At 52.8% G+C, this 21,066-nt stretch overlaps 2 protein-coding genes across 4 annotated transcripts in view; one reads left to right on the top strand and one right to left on the bottom strand.

Moving 5' to 3' along the window:
* The window catches only part of TAFA2 (TAFA chemokine like family member 2), a 1,145,470-nt gene that overhangs the window by 1,116,203 nt on the left and 8,201 nt on the right, over positions 1–21,066 (bottom strand). The gene's annotated exons all lie outside the window — the stretch shown is intronic.
* On the top strand, positions 657–15,895 carry LOC138514746 (uncharacterized). The gene is made up of 3 exons (XM_069630131.1): positions 657–853; positions 13,581–14,993; positions 15,118–15,895. The coding sequence occupies exons 1-3, from the start codon at positions 657–659 to the stop codon at positions 15,893–15,895; spliced, it is 2,388 nt and encodes a 795-aa protein (XP_069486232.1).

The raw sequence follows: 21,066 nt of genomic DNA, 5'->3' as shown, positions 1-21,066 counted from the left end.
TATCACATAGCTCTCTTTATAACACAGCTCCCTACATAATGCAGCGCTCATTATAACACAGTGCCTAATATAACACGCCTCTCATTATATCATACCTCTCATTATAACACTGCTCCCACTACAACAAAGCGCCAAATTGCACACAGCTCTCACAATAGCATACCTCCCATTACCACATAACTCCCATTATAACATAGCTCTCTTTATAAGACGGCTCCGTATATAACACAGTTCCCTACATAATGCAGTTCTCATTATAAGATTGCTCTCAATATAGCACAGTTCCCGTTAGAAAACAGTGCCCAATATAACACAGCTCTCATGATAACACAGCTCTCATAATAACACACCTCTCATTATAGCACAGGCCTCATCATAACAATGTTCCCAAAATAACACAGCTCCCAACATAACACAGCTCTCTATTATTTTTAAAATGCTCTCAATATAACACAGCTCCCATTATAACATGAACTCCCACGAGAGTGCAGTCCTTGTGTTATCTGGTTCATATGAGGGCCCTTTGGAAGTGGTGATGCGTATTTGCAGTGGAACGATAAAAACGGTGGCAGTGATACAGTTCTAACCTTGATTGGCAGCAGGTTGCGGAAAGCAAATATTGGAAGAGAATTCTTGGCCTCCCGAACTGCATACCAATGGCCATCATCAGGCTTGAATTGGGCTTAAATTCTCTAAAATTGCCGGTTCTCAAGAAAAGGGCTGAACTGTATCTTCTAATGTTGAATACATCTGGTAACCAATTATTGAAAACCATGATTAAAGAGATGATTAGAAATACCGGGAAATTACCCCTGAGAGCTAAAGCTGAGATATACCTGAAAGAAATTGGATGGTACACTTGCGATGGGGAATTCACTCTTAGATCAAAAAGGGCATTACAAAAAAAGGCTGACTTGGGTGACTGGCTTGAGAATTACTCTCACTTGGAAAAACTTAAGAAATATCACTTTATCACGTATATGTTATATACATATAAAAAACCGCAATTCTACTTCAATTTATGTCCGACAGTGAGAGTAAGACGTTTCATCTTGCTACTTAGGTTGAACCATCTCCCGGTCCTGGCCAATGTAGGCGTAGTAAAACAGATTCCCTATTCGGAACGCTATTGCCGGCTGTGTAAGAACCACTCAACAGTTGAAACTGGTAAACATGTTCTAATGAACTGTCCTAAATTATTAACAACTTATCTGACCCACTATAGTAAATATGTTCACAACTGTGAGTACATAACAACAACAGCCTTCTGGCGCCGTAGTATTAATTCAATGAACATCAATCTTTTTTTGGCTATGTACAATGTATGGTTATGTATTGAGAGCTTATTGGAAATATCCATTTGAATTGATTTCCTTGAATGGGGGAAATGAATTCTTAGCCAGAAAGTTCTACATCTCTATTTCTCTGAAAAGCAAAGAATAATAGCTACTTACCATTTGCTATTGGAAAATAAGATCTTGCATCTCCTTTGTGTTTCTTGAATATGAGTGAGTGAAACTCCGATATGTCTTGAGTGTGCCCTGATTTGGGTGCACTGTTGCTTATCGTGAAGACATGTGTTGTAAAATTAATGTAACTATGGTCTGGTTTTCTTTTCACCTCTTTATTCATTGTAAATTGTAAATAGTATGTTTTTATGTATTTTGTAAATTGTTTTGAAATTGTTATTTCTTGAAAATTGTTTTGAAACTTGTTTTATTTTGTTACATTTATTTGTCATGTGTAACGTATATTTATAGACTATAACACATTAAAAATAAATAAATAAATAAATAAAAGCTACAGTTCTAAAGCTCGACATTGGGTAGGGAATGGATAGATTGACCTGGCAATTAATATACATTGGGTAGGGAATGGGTAGATTGACCTGGGAATTAATATACATTGGGTAGGGAATGGGTAGATTGACCTGGCAATTAATATACATTGGGTAGGGAATTGGTAGATTGTCCTGGCAATTAACATACATTGGGAAGGGAATGGTTAGAGTGACCTGGCAATGAATCCACATTGCGTAGAGGGAATGGGTAGAGTGACCTGGCAATTAATCCACATTTGTCAGGGAACGGTAAGAGTGACCTGGCAATTAATCAACATCGGGAAAGTTATGGGAAGAGTGATCGGCATTGAACCCACACTGGGAAGGGAATGACTAGAGAGACCAGGCAATTAATCCACACTTGGAAGGGAATGACTACAGTGACCAGGCAATGAATCCACATTGGGAAGGGAATGGGTAGAGTGACCAGGTAATGAATCCACACTTGGAAGGGAATGACTAGAGTGACCAGGCAATGAATCCACATTGGGAAGGGAATGGGTAGAGTGACCAGGTAATGAATCCACATTGGGAAGGGAATGACTAGAGTGACCAGGCAATGCATCCACACAGGGAAGGGAATGACTAGAGTGACCAGGCAATTAATCCACACTTGGAAGGGAATGACTAGAGTGACCAGGCAATTAATCCACACTTGGAAGGGAATGACTAGAGTGACCAGGCAATTAATCCACACTTGGAAGGGGATGACTAGAGTGACCAGGCAATGAATCCACATTGGGAAGGGAATGGGTAGAGTGACCAGGTAATGAATCCACATTGGGAAGGGAATGACTAGAGTGACCAGGCAATGCATCCACACAGGGAAGGGAATGACTAGAGTGACCAGGCAATTAATCCACACTTGGAAGGGAATGACTAGAGTGAACAGGCAATGAATCCACACTTGGAAGGGAATGACTAGAGTGACCAGGCAATTAATCCACACTTGGAAGGGAATGGGTAGAGTGACCAGGTAATGAACCCACACTGGGAAGGGAATGACTAGAGTAAACAGGCAATTAATCCACACAGGGAAGGGAATGGGTAGAGTGACCAGGTAATTAATCCACACTGTGAAGGGAATGACTAGAGTGACCAGGCAATGAATCTACACTGGGAAGGGAATGACTAGAGTGACCAGGCAATGAATCTACACTGGGAAGGGAATGACTAGAGTAACCAGGCAATTAATCCACACAGGGAAGGGAATGGGTAGAGTGACCAGGTAATTAATCCACACTGTGAAGGGAATGACTAGAGTGACCAGGCAATTAATCCACACTTGGAAGGGAATGGGTAGAGTGACCAGGTAATGAATCCACACTGGGAAGGGAATAAGTAGAGTGACCAGGCAATGCATCCACACTGGAAGGGAATGACGAGAGTGACCAGGCAATTAATCCACACTGGAAGGGAATGACTAGAGTGACCAGGTAATGAATCCACACTGGGAAGGGAATGCCTAGAGTGACCAGGCAATGAATCTACACTGGGAAGGGAATGACTAGAGTAACCAGGCAATTAATCCACACAGGGAAGGGAATGGGTAGAGTGACCAGGTAATGAATCCACACTGGGAAGGGAATGACTAGAGTGACCAGGCAATGAATCTACACTGGGAAGGGAATGACTAGAGTGACCAGGTAATTAATCCACACAGGGAAGGGAATGGGTACAGTAACCAGGCAATTAATCCACACAGGGAAGGGAATGGGTAGAATGACCAGGTAATTAATCCACACTGTGAAGGGAATGACTAGAGTGACCAGGCAATGCATCCACACTGGAAGGGAATGACTGGAGTGACAAGGCAATTAATCCACACTGGGAAGGGAATGACTAGAGTGACCAGGCAATGAATCTACACTGGGAAGGGAATGACTAGATGACTAGAGTGACCAGGCAATGCAATGCATCCACACTGGAAGGGAATGACTAGAGTGACCAGGCAATTAATCCACACTGGAAGGGAATGACTAGAGTGACCAGGTAATGAATCCACACTGGGAAGGGAATGACTAGAGTGACCAGGCAATGAATCTACACTGGGAAGGGAATGACTAGATTAACCAGGCAATTAATCCACACAGGCAAGGGAATGGGTAGAGTGATCAGGTAATGAATCCACACTGGGAAGGGAATGACTAGAGTGACCAGGCAATGAATCTACACTGGAAAGGGAATGACGAGAGTGACCAGGTAATGAATCCCCACTGGAAGTGAATGGGTAGAGTGACCAGGTAATGCATCCTCACTGGAAGGGAATGACTAGAGTGACCAGGCAATAAATCTACACTGGGAAGGGAATGACTAGATTAACCAGGCAATTAATCCACACAGGGAAGGGAATGGGTAGAGTGACCAGGTAATGAATCCACACTGGGAAGGGAATGACTAGAGTGACCAGGCAATGAATCTACACTGGGAAGGGAATGACTAGAGTGACCAGGTAATTAATCCACACAGGGAAGGGAATGGGTAGAGTAACCAGGCAATTAATCCACACAGGGAAGGGAATGGGTAGAATGACCAGGTAATTAATCCACACTGTGAAGGGAATGACTAGAGTGACCAGGCAATGCATCCACACTGGAAGGGAATGACTAGAGTGACCAGGCAATTAATCCACACTGGGAAGGGAATGACTAGAGTGACCAGGCAATGAATCTACACTGGGAAGGGAATGACTAGATGACTAGAGTGACCAGGCAATGCAATGCATCCACACTGGAAGGGAATGACTAGAGTGACCAGGCAATTAATCCACACTGGAAGGGAATGACTAGAGTGACCAGGTAATGAATCCACACTGGGAAGGGAATGACTAGAGTGACCAGGTAATGAATCCACACTGGGAAGGGAATGACTAGAGTGACCAGGCAATGAATCTACACTGGGAAGGGAATGACTAGATTAACCAGGCAATTAATCCACATAGGCAAGGGAATGGGTAGAGTGATCAGGTAATGAATCCACACTGGGAAGGGAATGACTAGAGTGACCAGGCAATGAATCTACACTGGGAAGGGAATGACTAGAGTAATCAGGCAATTAATCCACACAGGGAAGGGAATGGGTAGAGTGACCAGGTAATAAATCCACACTGGGAAGGGAATGACTAGAGTGACCAGGTAATGAATCCACACTGGGAAGGGAATGCCTTGAGTGACCAGGTAATGAATCCACACTGGGAAGGGAATGACTAGAGTGACCAGGTAATGAATCCCCACTGGAAGTGAATGGGTAGAGTGACCAGATAATGCATCCTCACTGGAAGGGAATGACTAGAGTGACCAGGCAAATAATCCACACTGGAAGGGAATGGGTAGAGTGACCAGGTAATGAATCCACACTGGGAAGGGAATGACTAGAGTGACCAGGCAATGAATCTACACTGGGAAGGGAATGACTAGAGTAATCAGGCAATTAATCCACACAGGGAAGGGAATGGGTAGAGTGACCAGGTAATGAATCCACACTGGGAAGGGAATGACTAGAGTGACCAGGTAATGAATCCACACTGGGAAGGGAATGACTTGAGTGACCAGGTAATGAATCCACACTGGGAAGGGAATGACTAGAGTGACCAGGTAATGAATCCACACTGGGAAGGGAATGACTAGAGTGACCAGGCAATTAATCCACACTTGGAAGGGAATGACTAGAGTGACCAGGCAATGAATCCACATTGGGAAGGGAATGGGTAGAGTGACCAGGTAATTAATTCACACTGGGAAGGGAATGACTAGAGTGACCAGGTAATGAATCCACACTGGGAAGGGAATGGCTAGAGTGACCAGGTAATGAATCCACACTGGGAAGGGAATGACTAGAGTGACCAGGCAATTAATCCACACTTGGAAGGGAATGACTAGAGTGACCAGGCAATGAATCCACATTGGGAAGGGAATGGGTAGAGTGACCAGGTAATTAACCCACACTGGGAAGGGAATGACTAGAGTGACCAGGCAATTAATCCACACTTGGAAGGGAATGGGTAGAGTGACCAGGCAATTAATCCACACTGGGAAGGGAATGACTAGAGTGACCAGGTAATGAATCCACACTGGGAAGGGAATGACTAGAGTGACCAGGTAATTAATCCACACTGGGAAGGGAATGACTAGAGTGACCAGGTAATGAATCCACACTGGGAAGGGAATGACTAGAGTGACCAGGCAATTAATCCACACTGGAAGGGAATGACTAGAGTGACCAGGTAATGAATCCACACTGGGAAGGGAATGACTAGAGTGACCAGGTAATGAATCCACACTGGGAAGGGAATGACTAGAGTGACCAGGCAATGCATCCACACTGGAAGGGAATGGGTAGAGCGACCAGGCAATTAATCCACACTTGGAAGGGAATGACTACAGTGACCAGGCAATTAATCCACACTGGAAGGGAATGACTAGAGTGACCAGGTAATGAATCCACACTGGGAAGGGAATGACTACAGTGACAAGGTAATGAATCCCCACTGGGAAGGGAATGACTAAAGTGTCCAGGCAATGCATCCACACTGGAAGGGAATGGGTAGAGTGACCAGGCAATTAATCCACACTGGAAGGGAATGACTAGAGTGACCAGGCAATGCATCCACACTGGAAGGGAATGACTAGAGTGACCAGGCAATTAATCCACACTGGAAGGGAACGACTAGAGTGACCAGGTAATGAATCCACACTGGGAAGGGAATGACTAGAGTGACCAGGTAATGAATCCACACTGGGAAGGGAATGACTAGAGTGACCAGGCAATGCATCCACACTGGAAGGGAATGGGTAGAGTGACCAGGAAATTAATCCACACTTGGAAGGGAATGAATACAGTGACCAGGTAATGAATCCACTCTGGGAAGGGAATGACTAGAGTGACCAGGTAATGAATCCACACTGGGAAGGGAATGACTAGAGTGACCAGGCAATTAATCCACACTTGGAAGGGAATGGCTAGAGTGACCAGGTTATGAATCCACACTGGGAAGGGAATGACTAGAGTGACCAGGTAATTATTCCACACTGGGAAGGGAATGACTAGAGTGACCAGTCAATGCATCCACACTGGAAGGGAATGGGTAGAGTGACCAGGCAATTAATCCACACTTGGAAGGGAATGGGTAGAGTGACCAGGCAATTAATCCACGCTTGGAAGGGAATGGGTAGAGTAACCAGGCAATTAATCCACACTGGGAAGGGAATGACTAGAGTGACCAGGTAATGAATCCACACTGGGAAGGGAATGACTAGAGTGACCAGGCAATGCATCCACACTGGAAGGGAATGACTAGAGTGACCAGGCAATTAATCCACACAGGGAAGGGAATGACTAGAGTGACCAGGTAATGAATCCACACTGGGAAGGGAATGACTAGAGTGACCAGGTAATGAATCCACACTGGGAAGGGAATGACTAGAGTGACCAGGCAATGCATCCACACTGGAAGGGAATGACTAGAGTGACCAGGCAATTAATCCACACAGGGAAGGGAATGACTAGAGTGACCAGGTAATGAATCCACACTGGGAAGGGAATGACTAGAGTGACCAGGTAATGAATCCACACTGGGAAGGGAATGACTAGAGTGACCAGGCAATGCATCCACACTGGAAGGGAATGGGTAGAGTCGCCAGGCAATTAATCCACACTTTGAAGGGAATGACTATAGTGACCAGGTAATGAATCCACACTGGGAAGGGAATGACTCGAGTGACCAGGTAATGAATCCACACTGGGAAGGGAATGACTAGAGTGACCAGGCAAAGCATCCACACTGGAAGGGAATGGGTAGAGTGGCCAGGCAATTAATCCACACTTTGAAGGGAATGACTATAGTGACCAGGTAATGAATCCACACTGGGAAGGGAATGACTCGAGTGACCAGGTAATGAATCCACACTGGGAAGGGAATGACTAGAGTGACCAGGCAAAGCATCCACACTGGAAGGGAATGGGTAGAGTGACCAGGCAATTAATCCACACTTGGAAAGGAATGGGTAGAGTGACCAGGCAATTAATCCACACTGGGAAGGGAATGACTAGAGTGACCAGGTAATGAATCCACACTGGGAAGGGAATGACTAGAGTGACCAGGTAATGAATCCACATTGGGAAGGGAATGACTAGAGTGACCAGGCAATGCATCCACACTGGAAGGGAATGGGTAGAGTGACCAGGCAATTAATCCACACTTGGAAGGGAATGGGTAGAGTGACCAAGCAATTAATCCACACTTGGAAGGGAATGGGTAGAGTGACCAGGCAATTAATCCACACTGGGAAGGGAATGACTAGAGTGACCAGGTAATGAATCCACACTGGGAAGGGAATGACTAGAGTGACCAGGTAATGAATCCACACTGGGAAGGGAATGACTAGAGTGACCAGGTAATGAATCCACACTGGGAAGGGAATGACTAGAGTGACCAGGTAATGAATCCACACTGGGAAGGGAATGACTAGAGTGACCAGGTAATGAATCCACACTGGGAAGGGAATGACTAGAGTGACCAGGTAATGAATCCACACTGGGAAGGGAATGACTAGAGTGACCGGGCAATGCATCCACACTGGAAGGGAATGGGTAGAGTAACCAGGCAATTAATCCACTCTTGGAAGGGAATGGGTAGAGTGACCAGGCAATTAATCCACACTGGGAAGGGAATGAGTAGAGTGACCAGGTAATGAATCCACACTGGGAAGGGAATGACTAGAGTGACCAGGCAATGCATCCACACTGGAAGGGAATGACTAGAGTGACCAGGCAATTAATCCACACAGGGAAGGGAATGACTAGAATGACCAGGTAATGAATCCACACTGGGAAGGGAATGACTAGAGTGACCAGGCAATGCATCCACACTGGAAGGGAATGGGTAGAGTGACCAGGCAATTAATCCACACTTGGAAGGGAATGACTAGAGTGACCAGGTAATGAATCCACACTGGGAAGGGAATGACTCGAGTGACCAGGTAATGAATCCACACTGGGAAGGGAATGACTAGAGTGACCAGGCAATGCATCCACACTGGAAGGGAATGGGTAGAGTGACCAGGCAATTAATCCACACTTGGAAGGGAATGGGTAGAGTGACCAGGCAATTAATCCACACTGGGAAGGGAATGACTAGAGTGACCAGGTAATGAATCCACACTGAGAAGGGAATGACTAGAGTGACCAGGTAATGAATCCACACTGGGAAGGGAATGACTAGAGTGACCAGGTAATGAATCCACACTGGGAAGGGAATGACTAGAGTGACCAGGTAATGAATCCACACTGGGAAGGGAATGACTAGAGTGACCAGGTAATGAATCCACACTGGGAAGGGAATGACTAGAGTGACCAGGCAATGCATCCACACTGGAAGGGAACGGGTAGAGTAACCAGGCAATTAATCCACACTTGGAAGGGAATGGGTAGAGTGACCAGGCAATTAATCCACACTGGGAAGTTAATGACTAGAGTGACCAGGTAATGAATCCACACTGGGAAGGGAATGACTAGAGTGACCAGGCAATGCATCCACACTGGAAGGGAATTACTAGAGTGACCAGGCAATTAATCCACACAGGGAAGGGAATGACTAGAGTGACCAGGTAATGAATCCACACTGGGAAGGGAATGACTAGAGTGACCAGGTAATGAATCCACACTGGGAAGGGAATGACTAGAGTGACCAGGCAATGCATCCACACTGGAAGGGAAACGGTAGAGTGACCAGGCAATTAATCCACACTTGGAAGGGAATGACTAGAGTGACCAGGCAATGCATCCACACTGGAAGGGAATGGGTAGAGTGACCAGGCAATTATTCCACACTTGGAAGGGAATGGGTAGAGTGACCAGGCAATTAATCCACACTGGGAAGGGAATGACTAGAGTGACCAGGTAATGAATCCACACTGGGAAGGGAATGACTAGAGTGACCAGGTAATGAATCCACACTGGGAAAGGAATGACTAGAGTGACCAGGTAATGAATCCACACTGGGAAGGGAATGACTAGAGTGACCAGGTAATGAATCCACACTGGGAAGGGAATGACTAGAGTGACCAGGTAATGAATCCACACTGGGAAGGGAATGACTAGAGTGACCAGGTAATGAATCCACACTGGGAAGGGAATGACTAGAGTGACCAGGCAATGCATCCACACTCGAGGGAATGACTAGAGTGACCAGGCAATTAATCCACACTGGAAGGGAATGACTAGAGTGACCAGGCAATTAATCCACACTGGAAGGGAATGGGTAGAGTGACCAGGCAATTAATCCACACTTGGAAGGGAATGGGTAGTGTGACCAGGTAATGAATCCACACTGGGGAGGGAATGACTAGAGTGACCAGGCAATTAATCCACACTTGGAAGGGAATGGGTAGAGTGACCAGGTAATGAATCCACACTGGGAAGGGAATGACTAGAGTGACCAGGTAATGAATCCACACTGGGAAGGGAATGCCTAGAGTGAACAGGCAATGCATCCACACTGGAAGGGAATGACTAGAGTGACCAGGTAATTAACCCACACTGGGAAGGGAATGACTAGAGTGACCAGGCAATTAATCCACACTTGGAAGGGAATGGGTAGAGTGACCAGGCAATTAATCCACACTGGGAAGGGAATGACTAGAGTGACCAGGTAATGAATCCACACTGGGAAGGGAATGACTAGAGTAACCAGGCAATTCATCCACACTGGGAAGGGAATGACTAGAGCGACCAGGTAATGAATCCACACTGGGAAGGGAATGACTAAGGTGACCAGGTAATGAATCCACACTGGAAAGGGAATGACTAGAGTGACCAGGTAATGAATCCACACTGGGAAGGGAATGACTAAGGTGACCAGGTAATGAATCCACACTGGGAAGGGAATGACTAGAGTGACCAGGCAATGCATCCACTCTGGAAGGGAATGACTAGAGTGACCAGGTAATTAACCCACACTGGGAAGGGAATAACTAGAGTGACCGGGCAATTAATCCACACTGGGAAGGGAATGGGTAGAGTGACCAGGCAATTAATCCACACTGGGAAGGGAATGACTAGAGTGACCAGGCAATTAATCCACACTTGGAGGGGAATGGGTAGAGTGACCAGGCAATTAATCAAAACTGGGAAGGGAATGACTAGAGTGACCAGGCAATTAATCCACACTTGGAGGGGAATGGGTAGAGTGACCAGGCAATTAATCCACACTTGGAAGGGAATGGGTAGAGTGACCAGGCAATTAATCCACACTGGGAAGGGAATGGCTAGAGTGACCAGGCAATTAATCCACACTTGGAGGGGAATGGGTAGAGTGACCAGGCAATTAATCCACACTGGGAAGGGAATGACTAGAGTGACCAGGCAATTAATCCACACTTGGAGGGGAATGGGTAGAGTGACCAGGTAATTAACCCACACTGGGAAGGGAATGACTAGAGTGACCAGGCAATTAATCCACACTTGGAAGGGAATGACTAGAGTGACCAGGCAATTAATCCACACTTGGAAGGGAATGGGTAGAGTGACCAGGCAATTAATCCACACTGGGAAGGGAATGACTAGAGTGACCAGGTAATGAATCCACACTGGGAAGGGAATGACTAGAGTGACCAGGCAATGCATCCACACTGGAAGGGAATGACTAGAGTGACCAGGCAATGAATCCACACTGGGAAGGGAATGACTGGAGTGACCAGGCAATGAATCCACACAGGGAAGGGAATGACTAGAGTGACCAGCCAATTAATCCACACTGGGAAGGGAATGACTAGAGTGACCAGGCAATTAATCCACACATGGAAGGGAATGACTAGAGTGACCAGGCAATTAATCCACACTTGGAAGGGAATGGGTAGAGTGACCAGGCAATTAATCCACACTGGGAAGGGAATGACTAGAGTGACCAGGCAGTTAATCCACACTTGGAGGGGAATGGGTAGAGTGACCTGAAAATGAAGCTGGGAACAGGAAGAGAAGTAATTGAGTTTGACCTCGAAACACGTTCCACTGTTAGACATTTATGTGGGGGGCTGTCAGGTGCCCCAAGACAGGCACGCCTCTGCATGTGCAGTTCGTCTCTGAGCCCTGCTTGAACCTCAGAATGTCTACTCTTCAGCCCTTTCTCATCGCAACAGCTGCAGACTGCCCAGCCCCACCCACAGCATGGGATCATCTCTGGAAATATCTGCCTCTGTCTGAACCTACAGCTGCACCCTCTCCAGCCCCAGCAGCATCCTCTCCAGCTGCACCCCATCCAGCCCCAGCAGCACCCTCTCCAGCTGCACCCTCGCCAGCTCCAGCAGCACCCTCTCCAGCTGCACCCTCGCCAGCCCCAGCAGCACCCTCTCCAGCTGCACCCCTACAGCCCGAGCAGAACCCTCTCCAGCTGCACCCCCTCCTGACCCAGCTGCACCCTCTACAACCCCAGCAGCACACTCTCCAACCTCAGCTGCACCCTCTCCAGCCCAAGCTGCACCATCTACAGCCCCAGCAGCGTCCTCTCCAGCCCCAGTAGCACCCTCTCCAGCTGCACTCTCTCCAGACCCAGCGGCATCCTCTCCTGTCAAACCCTCGCCAGCCCCAGCAGCACCCTCTCCAGCTGCACCCTCGCCAGCCCCAGTAGCACCCTCTCCAGCTGCACCCTTGCCAACCCCAGTAGCACCCCCTCCAGCTGCACCCTCTACAGCACCAGCAGCACCCTCACCATCTGCACCCTCTACAGCCCCAGCAGCACCCTCACCAGCTGCACTCTCTACAGCCCCAGCAGCACCCTCTCCAGCTGCACCCTCTCCAGGCCCAGCTGCACCCTCTCCAGCCGCACCCCCTCCAGCCTCAGTAGCACCCTCTCCAGCTGCACCCTCTCCAGACCCCCTAGCTGCACCCTCTCCAGCTGAACCCCCTCCAGCCCCAGTAGCACCCTCTCCAGCAGCACCCTCTCCAGCCCCAGTAGCACCCTCTGCAGCTGTACCCCCTCCAGCCCTAGCAGCACCCTCTGCTGCACCCTCTCCAGACCCAGCTCAAGCCTCTCCAACCTCTGCTGGACTCTATCTAGTCACTCCCTCGTCAGCCCCAGCTGCACCCTCTCCAGACCCAGCAGCACCCTCTCCAGCTGCACCCTCTCCAGACCCAGCAGCACCCTCTCCAGCTGCACCCTCGCCAGCCCCAGCAGCACCCTCTCCAGCTGCACCCTCTCCAGCCCCAGCAACACCCTCTCCAGCTGCACCCCCTACAGCCCCAGCAACACCCTCTCCAGCTGCACCCTCTACAGCCCCAGCAGCACCCTCTCCAGCTGCACCCTCTCCAGCCCCATCAGCACCCTCTACAGCTGCACCCCCTACAGCCCCAGCTGCACCCTCTTCAGCTGCACCCTCTACAGCACCAGATGCACCCTCTCCAGCTGCACCCTCTACATCCCCAGCAGCACCCTCACCAGCTGCACCCTCTACAGCCCCAGCAGCACCCTCTCCAGCTGCACCCTCTCCAGGCCCAGCTGCACCCTCTCCAGCTGCACCCCCTCCAGCATCAGTAGCACCCTCTCCAGCTGCACCCTCTCCAGACCCCCTAGCTGCACCCTCTCCAGCTGAACCCCCTCCAGCCCCAGTAGCACCCTCTCCAGCTGCACCCTCTCCAGCCCCAGTAGCACCCTCTGCAGCTGTACCCCCTCCAGCCCCAGCAGCACCCTCTGCTGCACCCTCTCCAGACCCAGCTCAAGCCTCTCCAACCTCCGCTGGACTCTATCTAGTCACTCCCTCGTCAGCCCCAGCTGCACCCTCTCCAGACCCAGCAGCACCCTCTCCAGCTGCACCCTCTCCAGACCCAGCAGCACCCTCTCCAGCTGCACCCTCGCCAGCCCCAGCAGCACCCTCTGCAGCTGCACCCTCTCCAGCCCCAGCAACACCCTCTCCAGCTGCGCCACCTACACCCCCGGCAACACCCTCTCCAGCTGCACCCTCTACAGCCCCAGCAGCACCCTCTCCAGCTGCACCCTCTCCAGCCCCATCAGCACCCTCTACAGCTGCACCCCCTACAGCCCCAGCAGCACCCTCTTCAGCTGCACCCTCTCCAGCACCAGATGCACCCTCTCCAGCTGCACCCTCTACATCCCCAGCAGCACCCTCTCCAGCTGCACCCTCTCTGGCTGCACCCCCTCTAGCCCCAGTAGCACCCTCTCCAGCTGCACCCTCGCCAGCCCCAGCATCACCCTCTCCAAGTGCACCCTCTCCAACCCTAGCTGCACCCTCTCCAGCTGCACCCCCTCTAGCCCCAGCAGCACCCTCTCCAGCTGCACCCTCGTCAGCCCCAGCATCACCCTCTCCAGCTGCACCCTCTCCAACCCTAGCTACACCCTCTCCAGACCCCCCAGCAGCACCCTCTACAGCTGCACCGTCTCCAGCCCCAGCTGCATCCTCTCCAGCTGCACCCTCGCCAGCCCCAGCATCACCCTCTCCAGCTGCACCCTCTCCAACCCTAGCTGCACCCTCGCCAGCCCCAGCAGCACCCTCTCCAGCTGCACCCTCTACAGCCCCAGCAGCACCCTCTCCAGCTCACCCCCTCCAGCCCCAGTAGCACCCTCTCCAGCTGCACCCTCTCCAGACCCCACAGCTGCAACCTCTACAGCTGCACCCCCTCCAGCCCCAGTAGCACCCTCTCCAGCTGCACCCTCGCCAGCCCCAGAATCACCTTCGCCAGACCCAGCATCACCCTCTCCATCTACACCCTCTACATCCCCAGCAGCAGCCTCTCCAGCTGCACCCCCTCCAGCCACAATAGCACCCTCTCCAGCCCCAGCTGCACCCCCTCCAGCTGCACCACCTCCAGCCCCAGTAGCACCCTCTACAGCTGCACCCTCTCCAGACCCCACAGCTGCACCCTCTCCAGCTGCACCACCTCCAGCCCCAGTAGCACCCTCTCCAGCTGCACCCTCTACAGCCCCAGCTGCACCCTCTACATCCCAGCAGCACCCTCTCCAGATGCACCCTCTCCAGCACCAGCTGCACCCCCTCCAGCCCCAGCAGCGCCCTCTCCAGCTGCACCCTCTCCAACCTCAGCTGGACTCTCTCCATTCACACCCTCGCCAGTCCCAGCAGCATCCTCTCCAGCTGCACCCACGCCAGCCCCAGCGGCACCCTCTCCAGCTGAACCCCCTCCAGCCCCAGTAGCACCCTCTCCAGCTGCACTCTCGCCAGCCCCAGCAACACCCTCTCCAGCTGCACCCTCTCCAACCCCAGCAACACTCTCTCCAGTCACACCCTCCCCAGCCCCACCTGCACCCTCTGCAGCCCCAGCTGTATCCCCTCCAGCCCCAGCCGCACCCTCTCCAGCTGCACCCTATACAGCCCGAGCAGCACCCTCACCAGCTGCACCCTCTACAGCCCGAGCAGCACCCTCTCCAGCTGCACCCTCTACAGCCCCAGCAGCGCCCTCTCCAGCTGCACCCTCTACAGCCCCAGCAGCACCCTCTCCCGCTGCACCCTCTACAGCCCCAGCTGCACCCTCTCCAGCTGCACCCTCTCCAGACCCAGCTACACCGTCTCCAGCTGCACCCCCTCCAGCCCCAATATCACCATCTCCAGCTGCACCCTCTCCAGCCCCAGTCACACCCTCTCCAGCTGCACCCTCGCCAGCCCCAGTAGCACCCTCAGCAGCCCCAGCTGCAACACCTCCAGCTGCGCCACCTCCAGCCCCAGTAGCACCCTCTCCAGCTGCATCCTCTACAGCTCCAACTGCACCCTCTCCAGCTGCACCCTCTCCAGCTGCACCCTCTACAACCCCAGCAGCACCCTCTCCAGCTGCACCCCCTCCAGCCCCAGCAGCACCCTCTCCAGCTGCACCCTCGCCAGCCCTAGCGGCCCCCTCTCCAGCTGCACCCCCTCTAGCCCCAGCAACACCCTCTCCAGTCACACCCTCCCCAGCCCCACCTGCACCCTCTGCAGCCCCAGCTGTACCCCCTCCAGCCCCAGCAGCACCCTCTCCAGCTGCACCCTCGCCAGCCCCAGCAGCACCCTCTCCAGCTGCACCCTCTACAGCCCCAGTAGCACCCTCTGCAGCTACATCTGATCCAGCCCCAGCAGCGCCCTCTCCTGTCACACCCTCGCAGGCCCCAGCATCACCCTCTCCAGCTGCACCCTCTCCAGCCCCAGCAGCACCTTTTCCAGCTGCATCCTCGCCAGCCCCAGCAACACCCTCTCCAGCTGCACCCTCGCCAGCCCCAGGAACACCCTCTCCAGTTACACCCTTCCCAGCCCCACCTGCACCCTCTGAAGCCCCAGCTGTATCCCCTCCAGCCCCAGCAGCACCCTCTCCAGCTGCACCCCTCCAGCCCCAGCAGTACCCTCTCCAGCTGACCCTCGCCAGCCCCAGCCGCACCCTCTCCAGCTGCACCCTCTCCAGACCCAGTGGCACCCTCTCCAGCTGCACCCTATCCAGACCCCCCAGCTGCACCCTGTCCAGCTGCACCCTCTCCAGACCCAGCTGCACCTTCTCCAGCTGCACCCTCGCCAGCCCCAGCAACACCCTCTCCAGCTGCACCCTCTCCAACTCCAGCAACACTCTCTCCAGTCACACCCTCCCCAGCCCCACCTGCACCCTCTGCAGCCCCAGCTGTATCCCCTCCAGCCCCAGCAGCACCCTCTCCAGCTGCACCCCCTCCAGCCCCAGCCGCACCCTCTCCAGCTGCACCCTCTCCAGACCCAGTGGCACCCTCTCCAGCTGCACCCTATCCAGACCCCCCAGCTGCACCCTGTCCAGCTGCACCCTCTCCAGACCCAGCTGCACCTTCTCCAGCTGCACCCTCGCCAGCCCCAGCAACACCCTCTCCAGCTGCACCCTCTCCAACTCCAGCAACACTCTCTCCAGTCACACCCTCCCCAGCCCCACCTGCACCCTCTGCAGCCCCAGCTGTATCCCCTCCAGCCCCAGCCGCACCCTCTCCAGCTGCACCCTATGCAGCCCGAGCAGCACCCTCACCAGCTGCACCCTCTACAGCCCGAGCAGCACCCTCTCCAGCTGCACCCTCTACAGCCCCAGCAGCGCCCTCTAAAGCTGCACCACCTCCAGTAGCACCCTCTCCAACTGCACCCTATACAGCCCGAGCAGCACCCTCACCAGCTGCACCCTCTACAGCCCCAGCAGCACCCTCTCCAGCTGCACCCTCGCCAGCCTCAGCAGCACCCTCTCCAGCTGCACCCTATACAGCACGAGCAGCACCCTCACCAGCTGCACCCTCTACAGCCCCAGCAGCACCCTCTCCAGCTGCACCCTCGCCAGCCTCAGCAGCACCCTCTCCAGCTGCACCCTATACAGCACGAGCAGCACCCTCACCAGCTGCACCCTCTACAGCCCCAGCAGCACCCTCTCCAGCTGCACCCTCGCCAGCCTGCACCCTATCTAGCCCCAGCCTCTCCAGACCCTGCAGCACCCTCTGCAGACCCAGAGGCACCCTCTCCAGACCCAGCAGCACGCTTCTCCAGACCCTGATTCACCCTCTCCAGACCCAGGTGCACCCTCTCCAGCTCCAACAGCACCCTCTCCAGACCCAGATGCACCCTTTTCAGACCCAGATGCACCCTTTCCAGACCCAGGTGCACCCCTCATTCCCCGCTGAAACCTCTCCAGACCCAACTGCACCCTCGCCAGACCCAGATGCACCCTCTCCAGCCCCAGCAGCACCCTCGCCAGACCCAGATTCACCCTCTCCAGACCCAGGTGCACCCTCTCCAGCTCCAGCAGCACCCTCTCCAGACCCAGGTGCACCATCTCCAGACCCAGGTGCACCATCTCCAGACCCAGGTGCACCCTCTCCAGCTCCAGCAGCACCCTCTCCAGACCCAGAGGCACCCTCTCCAGACCCAGCAGCACCCTCTCCAGCTCGAGCAGCAACCTCTCCAGACCCAGAGGCACCCTCTCCAGACCCAGCAGCACCTTCACCAGCTCCAGCAGCACCCTCTCCAGACCCAGGTGCACCATCTCCAGACCCAGGTGCACCCTCTCCAGCTCCAGCAGCACCCTCTCCAGACCCTGAGGCACCCTCTCCAGACCCAGCAGTACCCTCTCCAGCTCGAGCAGCAACCTCTCCAGACCCAGAGGCACCCTCTCCAGACCCAGCAGCACCTTCACCAGCCCCAGCATCACCCTCTCCAGACCCAGATTCACCCTCTCCAGCCCCAGCACCACCCTCTCCAGACCCAGATGCACCCTTTCCAGACCCCGGTGCACCCTCTCCATTCCCCGCTGCAACCTCTCCAGACCCAACTGCACACTCGCCAAGCCCAGATGCACCTTCAACAGCCCCAGCAGCACCCTCTCCAGCTCCAGCAGCACCCTCTCCAGACCCAGCAGCACCCTCTCCAGACCCAGCAGCAGCCCCTCCAGCCCCAGAAGCGCCCTCTCCAGCAAGGGGTGGACTGGCCTATCGGGGAACTCTGGCGATTTCCCTTTAGACCTCTGCACCCTGGGCCTCTTTTGTGGTATTTCCAATTTTTCTCATAGGAAAAGCATTGGGCTTGTTGAAAATGTGTCATATGGGGCCACTTTGAACATTATTTCTAGGGTCTCTTTTAGTTCCCACTACAACCCTGCTCTCCAGACCCAGCTGCACCCACTCAGCTCAGGCCCTGACAGCTGCAGAGATGGCCAGAACCACCACCAGGCGAGAGCACCGGGCATGTGTACGTTGTATTTAATGTGTGATTTATATTGCGCCTTACGCCAAGGCATGGCAAAGGCTGATCTCTTGGGTATCCAGGATGAGCCTGGACGCACACCTGCACCAAACTAGGCGCATACCCACCCGAGTGTGTGTGTCTCTCTCTCCCTCCCTCTCTCTCTCTCTTTCTCTCTCTCTCCCTCTCTCTCTCTCTCTACTCGATCTCTCTCTCTCCCTCCTCTCTCTCTCTTTCCGTCTGTCCTCTCTCTCTCCCTCTCTCTCTCTCTCTCTCTCTTCTTCTCCCGCTCTCTCTCTCCCTCTCGCTCCCACTCTCTCTCTCCCTCTTTTTCCCTCTGTTTCTCACTCTCTCTGTTTCTCCCACTCTCTCTTTCTCTCTCTCTCCCTCTCTCTCTCTGTCCTTTGTCCTCTCGCTCCCCCTCTCTCTCTGCTCTTTCTCTTTCTCTCCCTCTCTCTCTCTCTCTACTCGATCTCTCTCTCTCCCTCCTCTCTCTCTCTTTCCGTCTGTCCTCTCTCTCTCCCTCTCTCTCTCTCTCTCTCTCTCTTCTTCTCCCGCTCTCTCTCTCCCTCTCGCTCCCACTCTCTCTCTCTCCCTCTTTTTTCCTCTGTTTCTCACTCTCTCTGTTTCTCCCACTCTCTCTTTCTCTTTCTCTCCCTCTCTCTCTCTGCTCGATCTATCCCCTCCCTCTCTTTCTGCACTCTCTCTTTCTCTTCTTCTCCCTCTCTCTCTCTCGCTCCCTCCCCCTCTCTCTCTTCTCTCTCTCCTCTCTCCCTCTCTCCCATTGATCCTCCAGACACATTTTGCCAGTCCTTAGGTTAGGACTCAATTGATCCCCCAGGCCCAAATTGCCAGTCGCTAGGTTAGGACCCCCATTGATCCTCCATCCCAGCATTGCCCCCCATTGATCCTCCATCCCAGCATTGCCAATCCTTAGGTTAGGACACCCATTGATCCTCCATCCCAGCATTGCCTGCATTGATACTCCAATCCCAGCATTGCCAGTCCTTAGGTTAGGACCCCCATTGATCCTCCATCCCAGCATTGCCCCCCATTGATCCTCCATCCCAGCATTGCCAATCCTTAGGTTAGGACACCCATTGATCCTCCATCCCAGCATTGCCTGCATTGATACTCCAATCCCAGCATTGCCAGTCCTTAGGTTAGGACCCCTACTAATCCTCCATCCCAGCATTGCCAGTCCTTAGGTTAGGACCCCATTGATCCTCCATCCCAGCATTGTCCCCCATTGATCCTCCATCCCAGTATTGCCAGTCCTTAGGTTAGGACCCCCATTGATCCTCCAGACCCACGTTGCCAGTCCTTAGGTTAGGGCCCCCATTGATCCTCCAGACCCACATTGCCAGTCCTTAGCCTAGAACCTCTATTGAGCCTGCACCCTCAGATTTCCAGCCCTTAGTCTAAAGCTCCCATCGTCAGCATAGACCTGACCCACTATCCCCAAAGTAATGCAGACTCTCCAACGGCTGACAAATTAACCGCAACCTGATTCTGGCCGGCTAACGTCAACCTACAATGGACTCCCCTTTTCCTGACCTGCTGACCCCAACTTGCCTTTGCCTTGCCCGCATCTGGCTGACGAATGCTAAGCTTTCTCTCAACCTACTACTAACCCCCCACCCCGCCCCCTCCAACTACTCCACTTCCTGCTTCTATACCTCAGCCTCTCCTTTGATTGCTCCCCGCGGACTTTTCTCGGGGGCCACAGCACTTAGGGTCTCCACTAGTGGGTGTAAACACAGTTCCCTGTAGAACTGCGCCCATGTCCCGCTGCATGACTCAAGCCTGGGCCTGTGCAGAAGGATCCATGCACAGCCTCACAGCAGAAATGCTTGTCTATTTCAAAGGGTCCAGCTTTACAGTCATGTCCTTGGATTTCTATACGAGAGGTCCTTACCAGCCTCACAGTGGAAGTGTATGTCTCCTTACCAGCCTCACAGTGGAAGTGTATGTCTCCTTACCAGCCTCACAGCGTAAGTGTATGTCTCCTTACCAGCCTCACAGTGGAAGTGTATGTCTCCTTACCAGCCTCACAGTGGAAGTGTATGTCTCCTTACCAGCCTCACAGCGTAAGTGTATGTCTCCTTACCAGCCTCACAGTGGAAGTGTATGTCTCCTTACCAGCCTCGGAGTGGAAGTGTATGTCTCCTTACCAGCCTCACAGTGGAAGTGTATGTCTCCTTACCAGCCTCACAGCGTAAGTGTATGTCTCCTTACCAGCCTCACAGTGGAAGTGTATGTCTCCTTACCAGCCTCACAGTGGAAGTGTATGTCTCCTTACCAGCCTCACAGTGGAAGTGTATGTCTCCTTACCAGCCTCACAGTGGAAGTGTATGTCTCCTTACCAGCCTCACAGTGGAAGTGTATGTCTCCTTACCAGCCTCACAGTGGAAGTGTATGCCTCCTTACCAGCCTCACAGCGTAAGTGTATGTCTCCTTACCAGCCTCACAGTGGAAGTGTATGCCTCCTTACCAGCCTCACAGCGGAAGTGTATGCCTCCTTACCAGCCTCACAACGGAAGTGTATGTCTCCTTACCAGCCCCACA

The sequence above is a fragment of the Ambystoma mexicanum genome, chromosome 12 (assembly GCF_040938575.1).
Source record: "Ambystoma mexicanum isolate Mex_15411 chromosome 12, UKY_AmexF1_1, whole genome shotgun sequence".
Taxonomy (NCBI): domain Eukaryota; kingdom Metazoa; phylum Chordata; class Amphibia; order Caudata; family Ambystomatidae; genus Ambystoma; species Ambystoma mexicanum.
This window is presented reverse-complemented; position numbering and strand designations above follow the sequence as displayed.

Bases quoted from the DNA above. Each gene is read 5' to 3' on its own strand.
- LOC138514746 (XM_069630131.1), top strand. From the start codon at position 657: ATGGCCATCATCAGGCTTGAATTGGGCTTAAATTCTCTAAAATTGCCG. The intron at 854-13,580 runs GTACACTTGCGA...GACTCTATCTAG, and splicing joins TACCTGAAAGAAATTGGATG to TCACTCCCTCGTCAGCCCCA. The intron at 14,994-15,117 runs GTAGCACCCTCT...CACCCTCTGCAG, and splicing joins CTGAACCCCCTCCAGCCCCA to CCCCAGCTGTATCCCCTCCA.